General features: G+C 36.9%; 2 protein-coding genes across 11 annotated transcripts in view; both read right to left on the bottom strand.

Annotated features, from left to right (window-relative positions):
• Nucleotides 1–242: 242 nt before the first annotated feature.
• LOC148853830 (uncharacterized) lies at nucleotides 243–3,877 on the bottom strand. 8 transcript variants are annotated; one of them, XR_016094859.1, is made up of 6 exons: nucleotides 3,697–3,877; nucleotides 3,519–3,619; nucleotides 2,211–2,338; nucleotides 1,262–1,685; nucleotides 526–998; nucleotides 243–435 (listed from the first exon to the last, which is right to left on the bottom strand). XR_016094859.1 is itself a non-coding variant. In XM_088941126.1 (6 exons), exons 3-6 carry the CDS (start codon nucleotides 2,756–2,758, stop codon nucleotides 596–598), a joined length of 948 nt encoding a protein of 315 aa, XP_088797252.1. In that variant the 5' UTR covers nucleotides 2,759–2,798; nucleotides 3,519–3,619; nucleotides 3,697–3,877; the 3' UTR covers nucleotides 243–595. The 8 variants fall into 8 exon arrangements, 2 of the variants coding, with proteins under 2 accessions (XP_088797252.1, XP_088797251.1); XR_016094862.1 differs by having other exon boundaries at nucleotides 1,262–1,651; XR_016094861.1 differs by having other exon boundaries at nucleotides 3,785–3,867.
• Nucleotides 3,878–7,455: 3,578 nt separating this feature from the next.
• Nucleotides 7,456–17,589, bottom strand: part of LOC148853829 (G patch domain protein) — a 14,833-nt gene continuing 4,699 nt past the window's right edge. Inside the window, exons 3-6 of one of the 3 annotated variants that reach the window (XM_088984737.1) lie at nucleotides 17,250–17,340; nucleotides 11,073–11,247; nucleotides 8,110–8,407; nucleotides 7,456–7,943 (exon numbers count right to left, since the gene is read on the bottom strand). In XM_088984737.1, coding sequence (XP_088840863.1) covers nucleotides 7,625–7,943; nucleotides 8,110–8,407; nucleotides 11,073–11,241 — 786 coding nt within the window. In that variant the 5' untranslated portion in view covers nucleotides 11,242–11,247; nucleotides 17,250–17,340 and the 3' untranslated portion in view covers nucleotides 7,456–7,624. The remainder of the gene's footprint in view (nucleotides 7,944–8,109; nucleotides 8,408–11,072; nucleotides 11,248–17,249; nucleotides 17,341–17,589) is intronic. The other 2 variants (XM_088984738.1, XM_088984739.1) reach the window with 2 other exon arrangements.

Raw genomic sequence — 17,589 nt, 5'->3', positions numbered from 1 at the left:
CCCAATACGCCCCTGCAGAAAATGTACGTCGGGATTTTAACCAGTTCAGGGGGCAGAGGAACCTTAAACCGGCCCCCTAAACTGGATTTAAAAAATAATAATAAAAGAAAATATCGATACTGCCCGATACACCCCTGCCGGCATATCGGACGTATAGATATTTATAACCTTCGTGTATATGGAATGGTGTAATTAAACATTTTGGTCCGATTTTTAACACCGAAAATCAACGTAAAACTCCGTTTTATCGATAATCGATAACTTCAATAAAAACTATTTGAATTGATATATTGGCACTTCAGATTTACAACGGTCCAAAAATTTTAATCAATCGGTGTACAACTCCATAAGCGTACTCTTCCCAAACCGGAGCCGAAAGAACAAATGTAAAATAGCAAAAGATGATGCATTGATTTTCTAAGCCACGATTGCTTCCTGTCAAACATAAATGAAATTAAATAAATAATTCAAAAATGCCCCGTCATTGATTAATGGACACATTCAGAACCGTTCCATTAACAATACCTCGTTGAAAGGCTGTAAGGTAAAACCATTACTCCCGCTTTCCTCAATCAAGACACAACAATCTCTGAAATTAAATGAGATGAGCCCGTTTTAGAAACCTGATTGTTCTGCAGTGATACGGCCATATTGACTCCACGAAATCCAAGTACTTCTCCACCAACCACGCTTCGAACTCTTTCAGCTTCTTCCTAAACAGTTCTTTGTGGTCCATGTTTTTAATGTCAACCACAGGTTGCCAGAAATAGGCTAGCAGATCTTCCCTGAGCTTGCCCTGGGCCACATAGTTGTAGTAGGTTGGTAAGTTCTTCAAGACTTGCACCGTCTGCTTGAAGCTGAAAATATATAATGCACAGAGTCCTCGGAGCATCTTGATGTAGAGAGCCACGACCAGTGGCCCAAATACCCAAAGAGGGGTTAATTCCTTCGAGACTTTAGGCCCATAAACCACATTAACTGACAGGTACCAAGGGATGCTGCACACAACGTGTCAATAACTCAGTTACAGATCCACCATTGCCACCATTGTCCAAGCTCATAAAACTATATAATGGTCAATCAATAAAGCAAAAAAGAACTGAACAATTCTTTATGTTTATAATTTTAACTATAATTTGTTGGCTGTACAAAAAAATGAGCAACTGGATGCTAACATGAAATGATGACTCCACAACTATATTATTAGGGTATCAGAAAGAACCCTTTCTCAGGATTAAGAATGTAAGAATGTAATACTTACAATATCACAAGAGGGACCTTAATTGTTGCATGAAGTCCCATAAAGTAACGCAATGCTGCCTTGAAAATTTTAATCGCTTCCTGTTTCTGGGTCCCATTATGACATTTTGAGATATCACTTTGTAGCGGTCCCTCAAAAATCCCATTTGGTGCTTGATTCAATGATTGTGTGCGCAACATCATCAGCCATTTATTGAATAGCTCATGTATGGCTATAGATCCCGCTAGTGAATCTTCACCATCTTCTGAATTATATATCTTCTCTATGCCTGCTGGTTCTGTCACTGTTTCTTCACCATCATGTGGTGCATAGGAGAGTTTAGCATTGTTCTTGGGGAATTTACATCCACCTGATTCATCATTCTGGGCACTGCTTTTGAAGGCTCTGACCCTGAAATTTCTTTTACTCGGTTCAAGCATACAATCTAAGCCAGAAAGGGTAAAAGTCTAATGTAAACTTTCTTTTTCTCTAGAAAAAATGCTGGGTGTCAGTTAATGCATATGGCAGATGTACTTGATTGTGCACCTAGCAATGGATATTTCCCTTTGTATTGATTAGGGGGATAAAGAAAAGGTAGCAAAGGTTTCTTATTGTGCACCTAGCAATGGATAAATCTGACAGTTTTTTGGGGGGATCAGTGACACAAAGAATTTCATTAATTTTCCAAGGAAGAAAGATATACCAAAAATAATTGTGACGAACACCCCCTTTAATAGGCTAATTCCTGCTACTGAATCTGATAGATCTAGATCATAAGTTGTTATCCTGCACCCAACTAAGCACTTGTCCAATTTCACCAACCAAGATCTTAAAAGTTTTCAGTTTCAACCATGGATTGGTAGACACATTGTCACTCTTCACTATTCAGCCATGGGTTCATAATCCATATCTAGAGAAAGAAAAATAACTTGAACGCAAGCAGCATAGATAAATATCGAGCATCTCATACCTTAAACAAAGGCGGTGCTTTGATGCTGCACTTCTATCCAATTTCCCAACCAACCGAAGAGCTACAGGTTTCAATTTCACGCATCTGGTCCATGATAAAGACCTCGATGGAAAGGTGGCATAAGAACTCTGAAAAACAATAAATAGGAATAACAATCAACCGAACCAGCCTACTAAGAGGGATTAGTAAGTTCAAAAAAACATTCTGATATGGGGTTAAAGCCACAATTTGAATATAAACGATTTGAAGTGCATGTTAGATATGGACATATGGTGATCAATAGGGCTCCAGCACTTTGAGAAGTTGATGAATTATTTGATTTTTTCTTAAATAAAAAAGGTTGATCAAAATCCAATAGCATAGAAAACACTTCATATAAGTATAGAGGTAAAAATGTGATTTGACTCATCCATATAGAAATGATCCATAAAAATCTCCACAAGCTCCTTACATTGAGATAAAAACTTAAAGCACAAACAAAAATATTTGCGTAGATATCAAGCCATGGTTTCCTTAAGTACCTGCATCTGGTAGGTTATCAATGACATTGTGACTGGTTCACGCACCCATTCATTTACTTAACCAGGCCTAACATACCAATAGTCAATAAGCAATGGATCACCTACTTCTCCCCCACACCATGAATAAACGAGAGAGCACTCGAAGTGTAAGCAAAAACAAGCAAATTAACAAATAACAACATCAAAGAGAAAACACAGTATTTAGTTGCCGACATAACAGATGAATCCCCGTTGAATTCCATAACTGGATATGACAACCCAAGTTTCTTCTTTCTCTCACACCCAAGAACTGAGTTTACCAAGATTCACTCTCAATAAAGCAGGGTGGTAACTTACAAGCCAACATCGCTATAACTTTCAACTTACAATATTAACATGTTTGATATCAAGGAAACTAAAATTTTGAAAAAAAAAAACGAAAGAAAGAAAATTTTCTCAGCAAATAAGGAAAGCCAGATTTTCTATTCAAACAACCACAAACAATAACAGAACCCCAAAAACACACAGCAGGTTCACCTAAGGAAAAAGAGCTAAGCACTAGAGAAAAAATGGGAGAACACAAACGATGGGTGAGGGAAAACTCCAATGAAACAACCAAAGGAACGAAAATTCGACCTGCGAAAAAAGAAGAAAAAAAAAAACTACTAGAACATTTAATATACAGACCTCACAAGAAAACCCTAATAATTAATATACAAAAAATATATGGCCCAGAACATCCACCAAAGAAAAAGTTATCTATCAAATACTGACAAATTTCAACCCGGGTATGAGCGTATGAACGTACCCTCTAGGGCACCAGAGACCATCAGCTCGTTGAAGCTCAGGATACGAAGAAGACGTGACCTGATTTCTCCTTCTGTCTCTCCCACGAAAGATTGCTTTTTGCTTCGAAATAAAACCCCTTCAGCGAATAAAAAAAATAGGGAATATAGAATTTTTAAACTAGGGTTTTGAAGAAGAACCTTTTTGTCTCGAACAAAGAATAAAACCAGACACGAGAGGGAAAGCAAAGGCGGTTGAAAACCAAAAAACAAACGGGGAAGGACTAACGCTATTGCCGCTTTATCATCCTCTTCGTCATTCGGCTCCTATTGTCATTGTGGCGGGGACGCTTACAGTTATGGTTGGTTCCCATTTCTGTCCAAAGAGGGTCGCCCACAATTTTCCAATTTTGTGGAGGATGCAAATGGATCGGATCGGGTCGATTCAAATGAATTTCAATGTACCCGAATCCAATCCGATAATGTAAATCCTCTATCCTATCCCATCTGTCCAAAAAGGTCGGTCACACAAAGGGTATAGGACTGTAAACGGATCGGATTGGATTCGGTAAGGGCACACCCTATCCGATCCGTAAAGAAAATCCGATAAGGTTCTTTTGGATTTTCAAAGGCATGATTAGAATTCGAATTCGAATTCGAATATTTTATCAGATATTTGACTTGATTAGAATTATATTTATATAATATAATAATATACTAAAATATATAATATATAAATAATATATAAAATATATAATATATAATATTTCATAATTAAGGAATTAGATCGCATCACAACGGATCAAATCAGCCAATATTTGAATTAGGCTTTTCTGATCCAATTAGATTTATTAGGATCAGGAGAGAGATCCGAATCTGCCTCTTAACGGATTGGTTTCGGGTTCGGATCAGATCAGATCTGACTTATTTGTAGCCCTAATCACACACAATTTTCCAAATTTGTATAGGATGCAAATGGATCAATTCGATTTGAATGACTTTGAATTATATCCAAATCCGGTCCAATAATGTAAATCCTATATCCTATCCAATTATTCAAGACGGATCTTATAAATATCAATTTAATCTCATATCTAATCCTTTTTTTTATCAATAACAGAAATTTTATAAAAGAGATACAGAAATTATAACCAGGAGGGAGGGGTAAAAAGACTTAACCCTCCCATATCTTATCTCATAGGATGATCCGAGGATCTTCAAATATCTATTTGATTCTGAATTTACTAAGGATATCAGAAATTGAAATATGATTCGATCCAATTTAATTATCCATGAGTACAAAATTTAGCATATTATTAACAAGGAAAAAAGTGGAATTGTCTATACAAATTAAAAAAAAAAAAAACACACAAACACTTTTTAATCATTTTTTGTTATATATATATATATAAAACAAATATTATAGGGAGATAAATTCAACTTGCAACTTATATATATATATATATAACAAATATTATAGGGAGATAAATTCAACTTGCAACTTAAGATTCCTAATGAATTCAAATATTAAATATAGGGAGATAAATTCCACTTGCAACTTAAGACATCTTGGAAATCGGAAAATGTGTGGTATGAGTAAACGCTTTTTTTTTTGTTTTCTCGTTTTTCTTATTGTTGTTAACAATAATATGCTAACATGGCATTGAAAAATGCCTGTATGATAGCAACAACAATGGTACCAAATAAGAAAAAAGAAATGTTTAATGTTTTCTGAACAAATAGCATGCCAATGCAACACCGTTTTCTAAAAAATGCCTCTCAAAAAACAATATTGGTTCCAAACACCGCCTTAACCTCTTCAAAGAAGAAAAAGATGATATTCATTGTAACTTGCTGGTTACTCTCCTGTCTCGCTTCGCCTCTCTCCTTTTAGATGGTTCAATTGACGGTGGGTGGGATAGCTTGGGCTCAACAGTGGAACTGTGCTGTAGAACTTGTTTATGTTGTTGCCAATTGAAGTGGAAAGAGAACTAGAGTACGATACCAGTATCGACTCCTAGCATGCTTGACATAATCAGTCTAACGCTGATTGAGCTGCATTGACTGATCCATGTCAAATAGGAATGGCAACGGAGCAGCTACAGGGTAGGGACCATATTTCTCATTTCCTACCATGATTCTGAAATTAACTCCCATCTCGGTCTACGATTCCTGTCAGAGATAAAATTTGTCATCCATCCTCGATCTCCGGCGGGGATGAGTTCTCCTTGGGAATCTGAATCCCCAAAATTTTTTAAGATAATATTTTTTTTGAAAAATAAATTTACTTAAAATAAATAAAAATTTAAATTATAAATAATATTTTAAATATGTTTTAATATATATAATATAATAATATATATTTAATATAAATAACATTTAATATATATAAAATCGGGATCAAAGCAAAGCGGGGACCTCAATCCCCATCCCTGTCCCCGCCCCGCCAAAACAATCCCCATCCCTAACCCTATCAGGTTGAAGAAGTTGGATCCCTGTCGGGGATGGGAAAAATTGCCATCCCTAGTCTCAAAAAAGCTACCAGCATGATTCAAAATATCAATACATCTTTTTTAATCAGTGCTTTATACAATACAGATTTTATTTTTCTAGTTTTTTTTCAAAGTTTCATTTTATAAATATTTTTATATTATTTAATAAATTAAATGAATATTTTTCTCAAAACATCTTTAAATACTGAGTGTATCACGTTGAACCACAAAGTTAATTTCTCAGTTTAATATAAGCGGTTTTGGACTTTTTGAGGTTTTCAATAAACATAACTTCATGATCTTTCATGTGAGACGTACCTTGCAACAGGAAGCAGCTGCATGAAAGCCCTCCCAAACGGGCACACAATACTATCCTCAACTCTATAATAATATTACTTCGAACTCTATAAGTGGTGAGATATAAAGCAAACACGGTCAATGTGAATACACATATAGCTAATATTGAGGAGCTAATATTTTGAGTCACATTCATGCTTTTGAAAGCCGGACTGGATCGGATAATTGAATCGATTGATCCAAGAATTGTTCAAGGCTTCATGCAACCAATTCCATTTCACCTTTAACCTGATATTTGATCAAAAACCGTTGATTTGATTAATAATCTAATGATCCGGGCAATCAAACAACTGTTTCGGAAATCGATGGCCAGAATGATTTCGGTTCCAAGTCAGCTTTTAAAATCTTGGTCACCGTTTTTGATCCAGACACAATAAGGAAAGATCTAAATATCGGTCTTTGTTCATTATTTATTGAAAGGAAAGATAATAGAAATAAGCATTTATAATTGTAACTTAACTTTGATTCTCAGTAGATTGAACTTTGAACTTTCAATCCTTAGGCTGTGTTTGGTTGCAACGCAATTTAATTTGCATTAGTAAAAATGCATGAGAACACAAATGAAAAATACAATTTTTTATTTAATTTTGTTTTGGGTTTTACCTTATTCTGTTTATGTCTTAATTTGTTTTATTTGTACTGCAATCAAAAAAATAAACTAAATTTTAAAACAGAAATAGGTCATAATTTACACTTTAATCATTCGCACTGCCATGATTTTGCATCAGCGCAATCTATTTATATTGCAACCAAACACAGCCTTAATGACATTTGTATAAAGAATTCTCGATAGCTAACCATCCACCGATGCATTTTTTTAATTGTAACTCAGCATTCCTGCTTGCAAATCTGGCCCGTGGCTCGGTTGCCACTCATGAACAGCTCTTTATTGGGTAATGGGTATTGAGATAGCAAGCCTGAAGACACCAAATCAAGGGCAAAATCTATGCGGCTGGAAAGGTTATTTCTTCACTCCATTTCAACAGCCATATTTCAGAGGTGAACTGTAAATGGGTCCAGTCCAGTCTAACTGGAGTGATATATTACCGAAGGTTCCATTGCTACCTCAGTGAATGCCTGATTATTTTTTATATAATCATAACCCTAGACATGATGAAAGGTTGCGCTTTGTACAACTACTAGCAGAAAATTATGCAACTTACAAAACAAACAATGCTCACAATCCAAGATGTAAACATGTTACTCAAACATCATTAATCAAGGATTTGAAAAATATTACACAATTGCAATGATTTTTCAGTTATCCAAGTCATTTATCTTCAACTCCTGTGACGATGCTTTGATTTCTGCTCTTTCTTTTTTTTACGGCATTTGTCTTTTTTTGATAAGTTCTTACTCTTAGAATGATGCTTTTTTGAGTTCTCAGAGCTTTTCCTATCAGGCTCGTCTTCCGAGGACTCGTGAGACTTCAGAAAAGAAGGTTTCTCTGGTCCAAGAACACGATGTTCCCATTCTTCCTTTAGCCGTATATCTGAGCTTGCTAAAAGCTTATCCTTGGAGTTGGAACACGAAGAAGGTTGAAGATAAGGACCTGTTTCATCCACCCTTGATCCTACAGCACCTCTACCACGCTTGACCCTGCTTTCGGTAAAGAGAATGTGAGCCAAAGTTTGAAAGAATTACTAATTGAAAAACACCACAACCTCAAATTGCACAATGCACTATTCATTTTGTAAATTGAAACAAAGTAGGCTGCAATCTAGGGTAGGGGCGAAAAAATAGGCACACAGAAGTGAAAGAGAACCTTGAGTGCAGAAATTCTTCAACTTCTTCATCCCGCAGGCTTCCCTCATCGCTAGTGTAGCATTCTTCAACGACTCTTTCGCTTGATGTACATAAAGGATCAACATTTTTACCAGTTTCTTCATGCCTCCTGACAGTGTCACTGCAGTCCCCATGCTTCCTTTTGTCAAAGCCATTGTAGTCCCCGTGCTTCCTCCTACTACTACTCTTGTCTCTTGATCTCTCTTTCAGCCTATCATCCAGCTCTAGCTCTTTCTGCCGGACTCGCCACATTTCATTGACTTCAGCAGCTCGATTTGCTGATGAGAACCATATTCAAAAATAAATAAATAAATCAAACAAGGAAACACCACAGAAGGCACTGGGATGAAATATAAAGCACAAAACCTGGCTCCAACAACCACCCCCCTTGCACACAATGCACAAGTGGGTCTGACCTCTACTCTCTGGGCACCAAGCACCATTGACCTCATTAATCAGTTTAGTCAAATAGTGGGCCATGCCTTGGCTGAAAATAAGCCCAGGAGCTCTATGAAATGGAAAACCACATGCATCCAACTTCTGTTAATTGTTTCATACACCAACAGATTGTATTGCCCCAATAATTGAGAAAATCCAAGAGGTTCCCTTTATCCTCAACTGACATGGTCCAAACAGAAGGCAAACTCTCCACTCTGGACAGAATGACACAATAATCACAGTTCATATCCTCTATTACATTAGCTACAGCATCCATACACTCATTCCTAGGTCTTGTTCTTCCCCTAATGATCAATAAGGCTTTGTTTAGCATGAGTTGGAAAAGGAAATGGCTAAGAAAATATTGTTGAGAAAATGAGAAGCAATCAACCATTTCTATTAAAGAATACAATTTCTAAGCCCGTGTTTGGGAATAAAATTTCAAATCAGCACTTATTTTGGGCCAGGACTACACCAATAAGCATATTTGCACTTGGCAAATAAGCCTGAATAAGTGCTTATCCCTGAAAATAAGCACTTATTTGTGTTTACGCACTTATTTAGTAGGTGCTTATTTCCTTTCTGGCCCATCTTCGCCCACCATGTCATTTTGAAAATACCCATACTGCCCCTGTTTGAAATAAGTGCTTTTTCACCAAAATCTCATCAGTGCTTATTAGGATAAGCACTCCCAAACAGGCTCTAAGGTAGTGTTTGAGAACACTTAAGAAGTACTTCTTTTAAGACATGGGCCCACACCAGTGTTTTAAAAGCACAAGGGCCAATTAGTGCCTAAGGCGCAAGGCACGAGGCGAGGTGCGCAACTTTTTAAGGCACAAAATTACGAAAAAAAAAGCTGAAAAATAAAAAAGGTCAGAAACTTCCAAAAAAAAATGCCAAAAAAATTTTAAAATTTGCAAAAAAAATTAAAAATATTAAACATAATGTTAATATGATTTTGAAAACCTATTATCTAAAATTAAAATACATAAACATAACATGTAAAGTGTATTCAAATGAAAATTTAAAAATAAAAGCAAACATATAAAGCATTTTCATGCATGTAAAACCCACAATCTCTTTGTTTCCTTAATTGCATTGCTTCAAGTAGTTAATGTGATATAAAACATATTGCATTCTTGATTCTATGAGACGCCTTTGTAGCACACCCCTCGAGGCAAACCCGAACAAGTCTATGTTAGGGTCTGAAATTCTTATTCCTCACATAAAAAATAATGCGCCTCGCTTGTGCGCCTAGGCACACCTTTTAAATCATTGGACCACACATTAAGTGGTTTTTAAGTACTTATGGGTGTTTGGTAAAAAAGTGGGGAATTTTAAAGTACTTCTTTGAAAAAGTGACTTCAAATTGGCTTTTTTTTAAGTACTTCTCCAAAAAAATGGAACGAACATGTCCCTGATCATTTTTTATAATGCCTAAAATACCCCTACAAGGGTTATACCTCCTCCATTCATTTGAACCTCAAACCCAAGTAGTGGCGCACCAGTTGCAGGTCCACCGACGACGATCGGCAGTGAGGAACAATGGCTGGCGGACCTGTCGTTTGGCCTCTTTCTTCTATGTTCTAAAGTTTTTTTCTCATTTAATCATTTTTTTTTGTTTTTTACTAACTTGAACTCCCTGTTCTTTGTAGATCTACACTTGTGAACTCTCCTGTCCGAACGGCGACATATTCACCATCCAGCCACCGGCGGTAAGAGCTTAGTAGATCTACACTTGTGAACTCCCTGTTCTTTGTATATCTACACTTGTGAACTCTGTATTTTCTTCCTGTTTTTTTTTACTTGAAACTCAACAGAGATCGATCTCTGTTTTTTTTCCATTTGTGAGGTCAGCAGCAAATGGGTTTTTTTTCCATTAGTAGATCTACACTTGTGATCTCAGTTTTTTTCCTGGGTTTTTCTCAGGAACCAACAACAAAAGGGTTCCAAAGTTTAGCAAAATGTCAAGTTGGACAGATTCACGATTTAATTTTTTTTTTCTGTGTAAGAGACGTTTGCTTTGATTGTTTTGCCCACTGCTCCATTATTTCTTGTTTGCTGAACTTGATGATGTGAGATTGGTATGTCATCCTGTTTGTGTATGCTGCCCACATTTCATTGCAAAGGAACTGAATGAAGGAAAAAAAAAACAAAAAACAAAGAACTAAATTGGGGGAGGGCTAAAATTGTCATTTGTGTCAATATAAGCACTTATGGGGAAAGTAGTTTACCAAACATTCCCACCCAAATAAGTGATTTGAAAAGTGGGTTACCTAACAGCCTTAAGTGGTTGTTAAAATAAGTACTTCTAAGAAGTACTTGTAAAACAAGCACTTCTTTTAATAAGTACTTAATCATCAAACAGGGCCTAAATAAACTTATAAGAAGCTAGAGGTTATTGTACATTAAAAAATATGATTCCTATGTTATCCTTTCTACCTGACACGATTCACACACATTTCCTAAGGCATTTAAAAGAAAGTAGTGAACTGCAGCACTAACCTTGTTGCACCCCGAGAACAGTTGCAGTTAAAAAACGTGCATTTGGTCGACCCCTTACTTTCGGCTGACGAAGATAGGCAAGAACACCTTCTTTTTCAGCTTGCCGCCGCAGTTCTGTTGCTTCTTTCATGAGTATTGCAGCTATTTGATTCTCCGTCTCCAGATCCATTTGACCCTGACAAACAAGTGGCATACTACATGTCAGCATTCAACTATCTAGTGAAAACAAGATATTATACACGCGTGGACAATTCATGTATTTCAGAAAATGAAGAGCTACTACAATCTACTATTTTTTTGAAAAGATAGTGGAAAATTACCAATTCGCACTAAGGCTCCATTCGTTTTTCGGTAAAGGGGGGGGGGGGGAACTGATCAACAGAAAAGTTGTTCCCATTGACCAAAAATCCAGCGTTTGTTTTTGGTAACGGTTGGTCCCACGGGTAAGCGTGCTTCCAGCTTCCCATGGGTATACCCATCTCCCTAGTGGGTAATTAATTTTTTTTAGCTGCCAAAACATCATCAGACAAAATTGTCCCTTCTAATAATGAAATTTGTGAGGAAAATGCTCAATCGTTCAGCTTACCTGCGTAAAATTTATGATCAAAAGAACACAAGTAAATGCGCTTACCCGGGGGTAAGTGCATTTCCCCAGTAAATGACTTGCCAATAAACGAATGGGACCTAAAGGTTTAAATCATTAATTGCCTAATAAGAAGTTAGTAACAGAGAATTGATGGAAGAATGACAGTAAGTTATTCTTATGGAGATGTTAAATCTTGAGGACAAGTTCTTATCAAGAAGAGATTGATGCAACCTAAAATTATGCTCCGAAAAGCAACAAATCGTTTTTCAAAGGAGAAGACAAATGGGACAACATTTGAACTCCTTGGTGGGCTTCCAACAGCTACTTTGGTTAGTGGATTCCTAGCAACTACTTTTTTGTGAGTTTCAAACAATTAGTTCTGTAGTGGGTTTTGAAGAATCGATTTTTGGTTAATTTTTGGCTAAGTACCTCATCATTTGGTCTACTTCCAAGTGGCCGATGACTCAGAGGCCGAAGTGGAGCTGCCTAGGTGTCGAGCTGCCTAGGTGCCGACCTGCCTGTGAGGTGCTGGGCTGACCAAGTGGCGAGCTGCCTGTGAGGCGCCGGGCTAACCAGGTGCAGGGTTGCTTGGTGGCCAGCTGAATTGATGAGCTTCGTTGCTCTTTAGAGACTTGCAAGGAATCAAATATCAAAGGACCCGGGGTGGCTAACCTGGCGAAGTCGCTCCGATGCTTTAGTCAGTACTCTCATAGTAGACTGCGAGCTAAAAATCACAAAGTATGAGAGCTAGAATTTGCTTACTTGCTTACTTGCCTCCCTTCCCCCCTGTCATTGGGGTTGGTGCCTTTATATAGGCCTTGCTCACGTACCGCCCCCAAGATCTTTGGGAGGTCGTGTCTAACTAGTCTAAAATCCTCGGAGGTAACTGCCATGCACGTTGACCATCTTCCGAAACGAGGGCCAACCTCCAAGGATCGTGGGGTATGCCTGCTGAATTTGTCGGCGAGCACGTCTCGCAGGTCGCCAAATCGACGCATGTGCCAAGTCGGCGCCTGTGCCAATCCGCCAGGTTGGACACCATCAACTTGGCAAGTTGTTGCCTGAGTGGTTCCGGGTGTCACCTAGTTGTTCTGAGGTGCCATGTGTCACAATGTCATTGGAGGGCCAAATCCGCCCTCATCAGGTTTCTAATGGCTAGTTTTGCTTTAAATGCTCCAATAACTATATTTCTTTCTAAATAAAGTCACAAGACTTCAAGCATGAGCATCTATATTTAGCTTTACTTTTGAGAGTGAAAGAGTTCTCTTGGGTGAAGGAGTTCCCAAATGTTGTTGCATCTCCATGCAATCAATTTCTATCTATAAAGTTCTATCTGGTCTCTCTGTTCTTTATTCATTTTTTAGCTATTTCTTCATTTTCTTTCTAGTTACTTGAGCTGTGTCAATGCTTATATGTGGCTTCCTAAAGATATGTTATATTAGAAGCATATTTGAAGATAAAAGATCAGTGTGCACGTTTTGTTAATTGGACTGTTTAGGCAACGAGAATATATTCCGTTTCACAGGAAACGCAATTAATATAATGATTGGTAAACAAAAAACTGAAAATTAAAGTTCTAAACTTTGAAACTTAAAAGACGGTAGATCATCATGTCGGTTCAAATGTTCAATGGATTGGACAGTTCCTGTTAAGGCAACAAGAATGCACCCATGTATCACAGGAAATGCAAGTAACATGCTGTTTGGTAAATGAAAACTGGAACATAATTTATTTTCTAAAATATTAATTCTATAGCTTATTAAAATACTCAAAATCTGTTGGTACTTTCAGTCCTAAAATTACTGAAATTTATAACTTGTCAAGTACTGAAAAATCTACTAGTAATTTCAGTAAAAGAAAACTCCTGATGTCTAAAATTTATGCACCTTCTATAAAATCTTGTTTGCTGAAAATATTTCAGAATGCCTGAAAATTGATACTACCTCTGGTATCAGAAATATGTCCCATTATCACATTTGATTACATGACATGTAATTAAAGTCAACCACATCAGCCCATTTCATATGACACATAATGCCAACTAGCATTATGCTTTGGTTGATCTCATTATCCTATAGATGTTGTTCAATATCACATGAAAAACAAAACCTAAAATCCAACTATCACCAGATATGGACAGTTAATATTTAGGAGTCCACCTCCTCGTTATATTCAGCATGTAAAAGGACAAAAAAGGAAAGGAAGGAGTTCTATGGATTTATAATATTTGTTTAATCCTTGATTGTGAATGAATTAGGAGTCATAAAGAAAACCTAAGTTTAGCCATCCTTGGCTTTTTCTAAGTCTAATTTGCACACCCACCCCTTGGCCTTTGATATTTCCATCTCTTTTTTTTTTTTTTTTGATAGATGATATTTCCATCTCTTTTACAGACTCGTTCGTAATCAAAATCTGATCAATGATTTGTTTTCCTTGAATGAAAGCTCCTTGATTTTGAGTAGTCAATAAGGACAGAACCTCTTTCAAACTCAAGGACAGAACTTCAAAAATAATCTTATAGAACCCACCCACCAAGCTAATTGGTTTAAGTCCTTAGGATGTGTAGCTTCTGAGGATATGGGTATCAATGAGACAAAAGTAGAGTTGGCTCCCTTGTGAATAACAATGTTTTAAAACACGAAGGCATGACATGAGGCATTCCACTACCTAGAGGCATGAAGCACAGTTCAGAATAATGTAAGAGACGTAAGACGTAAGCCTCTCAAACACAAGGAGCCATATGCCTCCTTAAGAGGAGGGGGATGAGGATGAAAGAGGAAGGGGAAGAGGAAGAAGAGGAAAGAGGATCCCATTTTACTTTATTTTTAATAAAAATCTTGTATATTAAAAAGAATGAATATGCATAGCACAAGCTGAAAGGTGGGTCTTGAAAAGGGGCTGGGGGTGAAGCAAGTTATACAACCAATGTTAGAGGAAGTATTTGATAATTGAAGTATCACTGATTTGTCTAACTAAAAACAATTCATGTTGAACATGTACAAACTTGCTTCTCTATTTGAATTTTATGCTTTTCTTCTTCTTCTAACAACCAATGTTAGAACACCAATAAGAGAGACTTCAGATTTTACAATTACGATGGATCTTCACCAAGGTTCAGCACTTAGCCCTTACCTATTTGCACTGATCATAGATGAATTTACTAAACAGAGTATATGTTGTTTGTGGATGACATTGTCTTAAGTGATGACATGAAACTAATGAAGGATTAAATCATTAAATGCAAAATTAAGTTTGTGGACAAAATCCCTAAAAACAAGAGGTTTTAAAATAAGGACAAATTCCCTAGAAACAAGAGGTTTTAAAATAAGGACTGAAACAGAGTATATGGCATGTAAATTTACTAATAATAGGAGTGTAAATTAGGATAAACTTAGGATTGGAAACCAAGAGATAACTCAATGTGACCATCTCTAGTACCCTGGTTCAATAATTCATGACAAGGGAGAGATTAACTAGGATGTCACACAAAATTATAGTAGATTGGCAAAATGGAGGGGTGCATCTAGACTTTTGTGTGGTAGGTGCATCTGCTACCACTTACTGATTTCTTGCCCCTTCACTGCAACTCTGTGGGATTGGATGTCTAAATTGTTTTGTAGTAGATGGAATTTTCCATGAGAAGTAAAATTGTTGTTTAGCCCGTCCACCTTTGTTTGACCAACAAAAAAAAGGGAGAAGCATGTGGAGATGCCTCGGAGTAGCCACGTTGAGGACTATTTGGGAAGGAATTCTAGAATCTTTCATGACAAGGAGAGAACCCTTTCAGTAGTGAAGGAGTGTATTTTAACTAGAGCTATACGGTGGCTAAGAACCCTAGACTCCTTTATTCCCTTTTCCTTTGTTGACTTTTGGAGAAACTAGGTTGTAATAGCTAACATATCCTCTAAGAAAAATAAATTTGTAGCAGTTTGAGCACCTCCTCCGAAAGGTTTTATTAAACTGAATTTTGATGGGAGTCAAGACAATCCGGGACTGTCAGGCATTGGAAGAGTCTTGAGAACTGAGGAAGAGAGCAGTATCTTATCATTGTTTTCAGGCCCGATGGGAGTAAGTGATTCTACAAGGGCTGAGTTGCTAGTTGTTGTACAAGGAACTCAGATTGCAACCAACTTGGGGTAGAGAAATTATTGATTGAAGGGGACTCTAAGGTGATTGCAAGTTGCTTATTGAACCCAGATTCAGTTATTTGGAGCTATAGGGATCTCAAAAAAAAAAAAAAAAAGTCAAATGGTTAACAAGACACATGACGATTAGAGTCCAATTGTGGGTAGGTCGGCAAATGCTTTCACCGGCTCTCTTGCCAAACAAGGGGTATCTAGGGAAGAGCTATTTTGGGAAAGTTTGTAACCTTTTCTTGTTTTTCTGTAATGAGGTTGCACCTTGCGCCTCTCCAAGGGATGGATGTAACAGCTTATCTTCTTTGGTTAACAAAATTATCTTTCAATTATAAAAAAAAAAAGAGAAATTCTATAAAACAATTGTTAAGGCCAGCCATGTCGTATGGAACTGGTGGCGTTGGGCGGTCAAGAAACAACATGTTTTTGTTTTTATCAGTAAAAATCTTTCATTAATAACAGAGAGATTAAGATACAATAGCTAAAGATTGCATAGGAAATTGCAATCTCCAGCAATCAGTTACAATTCTGCCCAATACAATGAAGATCTATTTGCCCCTTGTTTTGCTAGGGTATCCGCCATCCCATTTGCATCCCTTTTAACCCAACCAAACTGAAAGTTGAACTTCCTTGCAAGTGTGTCAATTTCTTTGAAAATAAACTTGAGCTTCCAAGGTGCTGATGTAGGGCTAGAGATTCAGCCTGTATTGAGTCACCATAACCTATTGATCCAGAGTAGAGTGCCACCACCACACCCAGATAATTTCTAAGCACACCCCCTATGCCTGCCCTTCCAGGGTTGCAAAGAGAACTCCCATCGAAATTCAGTTTTAGTTTGTTCCGTGCACGTGGCTTCCATTCCATGCTTACAAGAACTTTGGGTACATCTGTTTATGCTAGAACTTTGGGTACATCTGTTTATGCTATTTCAGCCCAATTCCTTAGTATCTCAGTCAAGAAACAACATGTTTAGAAAATGAGAATGGTATAAATGTGAATGCTAAGATGGATGAGTGGAAAAACTAGAAAGGATAGTATTGAGAATGAAGTCATCCATATAAACCTAGGAGTAGTCGAGTAGCTCCAATAAGTGATAAAAGCCTTTGTGTTAAACTTCAATCCAATTTTAGCAAAAAACCCATTTTTAACTTCATTCCATGCACTGGTCTTTAAACACCCTCCAGTCATCCCACCCTTTTGGACTTGTTCAACCAAAAAATCTATGAATATGTTTTCTTGGTCCAAAGTCCAATTAGCTTGACAAATTGGTGCACTATCAAATGCAATGTTGTTTACCACACTAGTAGACATCTATAATGGTATCATTCATATACCAACCAAAAAAACAAAAAAATAATAATAATAATGAGTTACAATTGCAAGAATCATAATGTATAAACCAATAAAATATGTTCACACAAACTAACATCCATTAAATGGGTGGTGAAACCATACTTGTTATGATTATGTCCTTGAGCAAGCAAAAATGCTGATTATGACCTTGAACAGGCTGAACTAAGTGCTGGTTATGTCCTGAACAGCTGATCTAAGAAAGGAAACAAAGAAATGGGCCCATAAATTCACTCGAAGACCTTATCAAGACAATGTTAATAAAAGATCATACGGAAGAAAACTATTTAAAAAAGTTTCTGAAATAACCAATAGCTAGTTAATAACTAGAAGAAGAAGAAGAAGAAAAGAATAAAATTCAAATAGAGAAGCAAGTCTGTACATGTTCAACACAAATTGTTTTTAGTTAGACAAATCAGTGATACTTCAGTTATCAAATACTTAC

The sequence above is a fragment of the Nelumbo lutea genome, chromosome 4 (assembly GCF_056320005.1).
Source record: "Nelumbo lutea isolate HS-2025 chromosome 4, American lotus-T2T, whole genome shotgun sequence".
Lineage (NCBI taxonomy): Eukaryota > Viridiplantae > Streptophyta > Magnoliopsida > Proteales > Nelumbonaceae > Nelumbo > Nelumbo lutea.
Note: the sequence above shows the minus strand (reverse complement) of the source record. Positions and strands in the feature narration are given on the sequence as shown.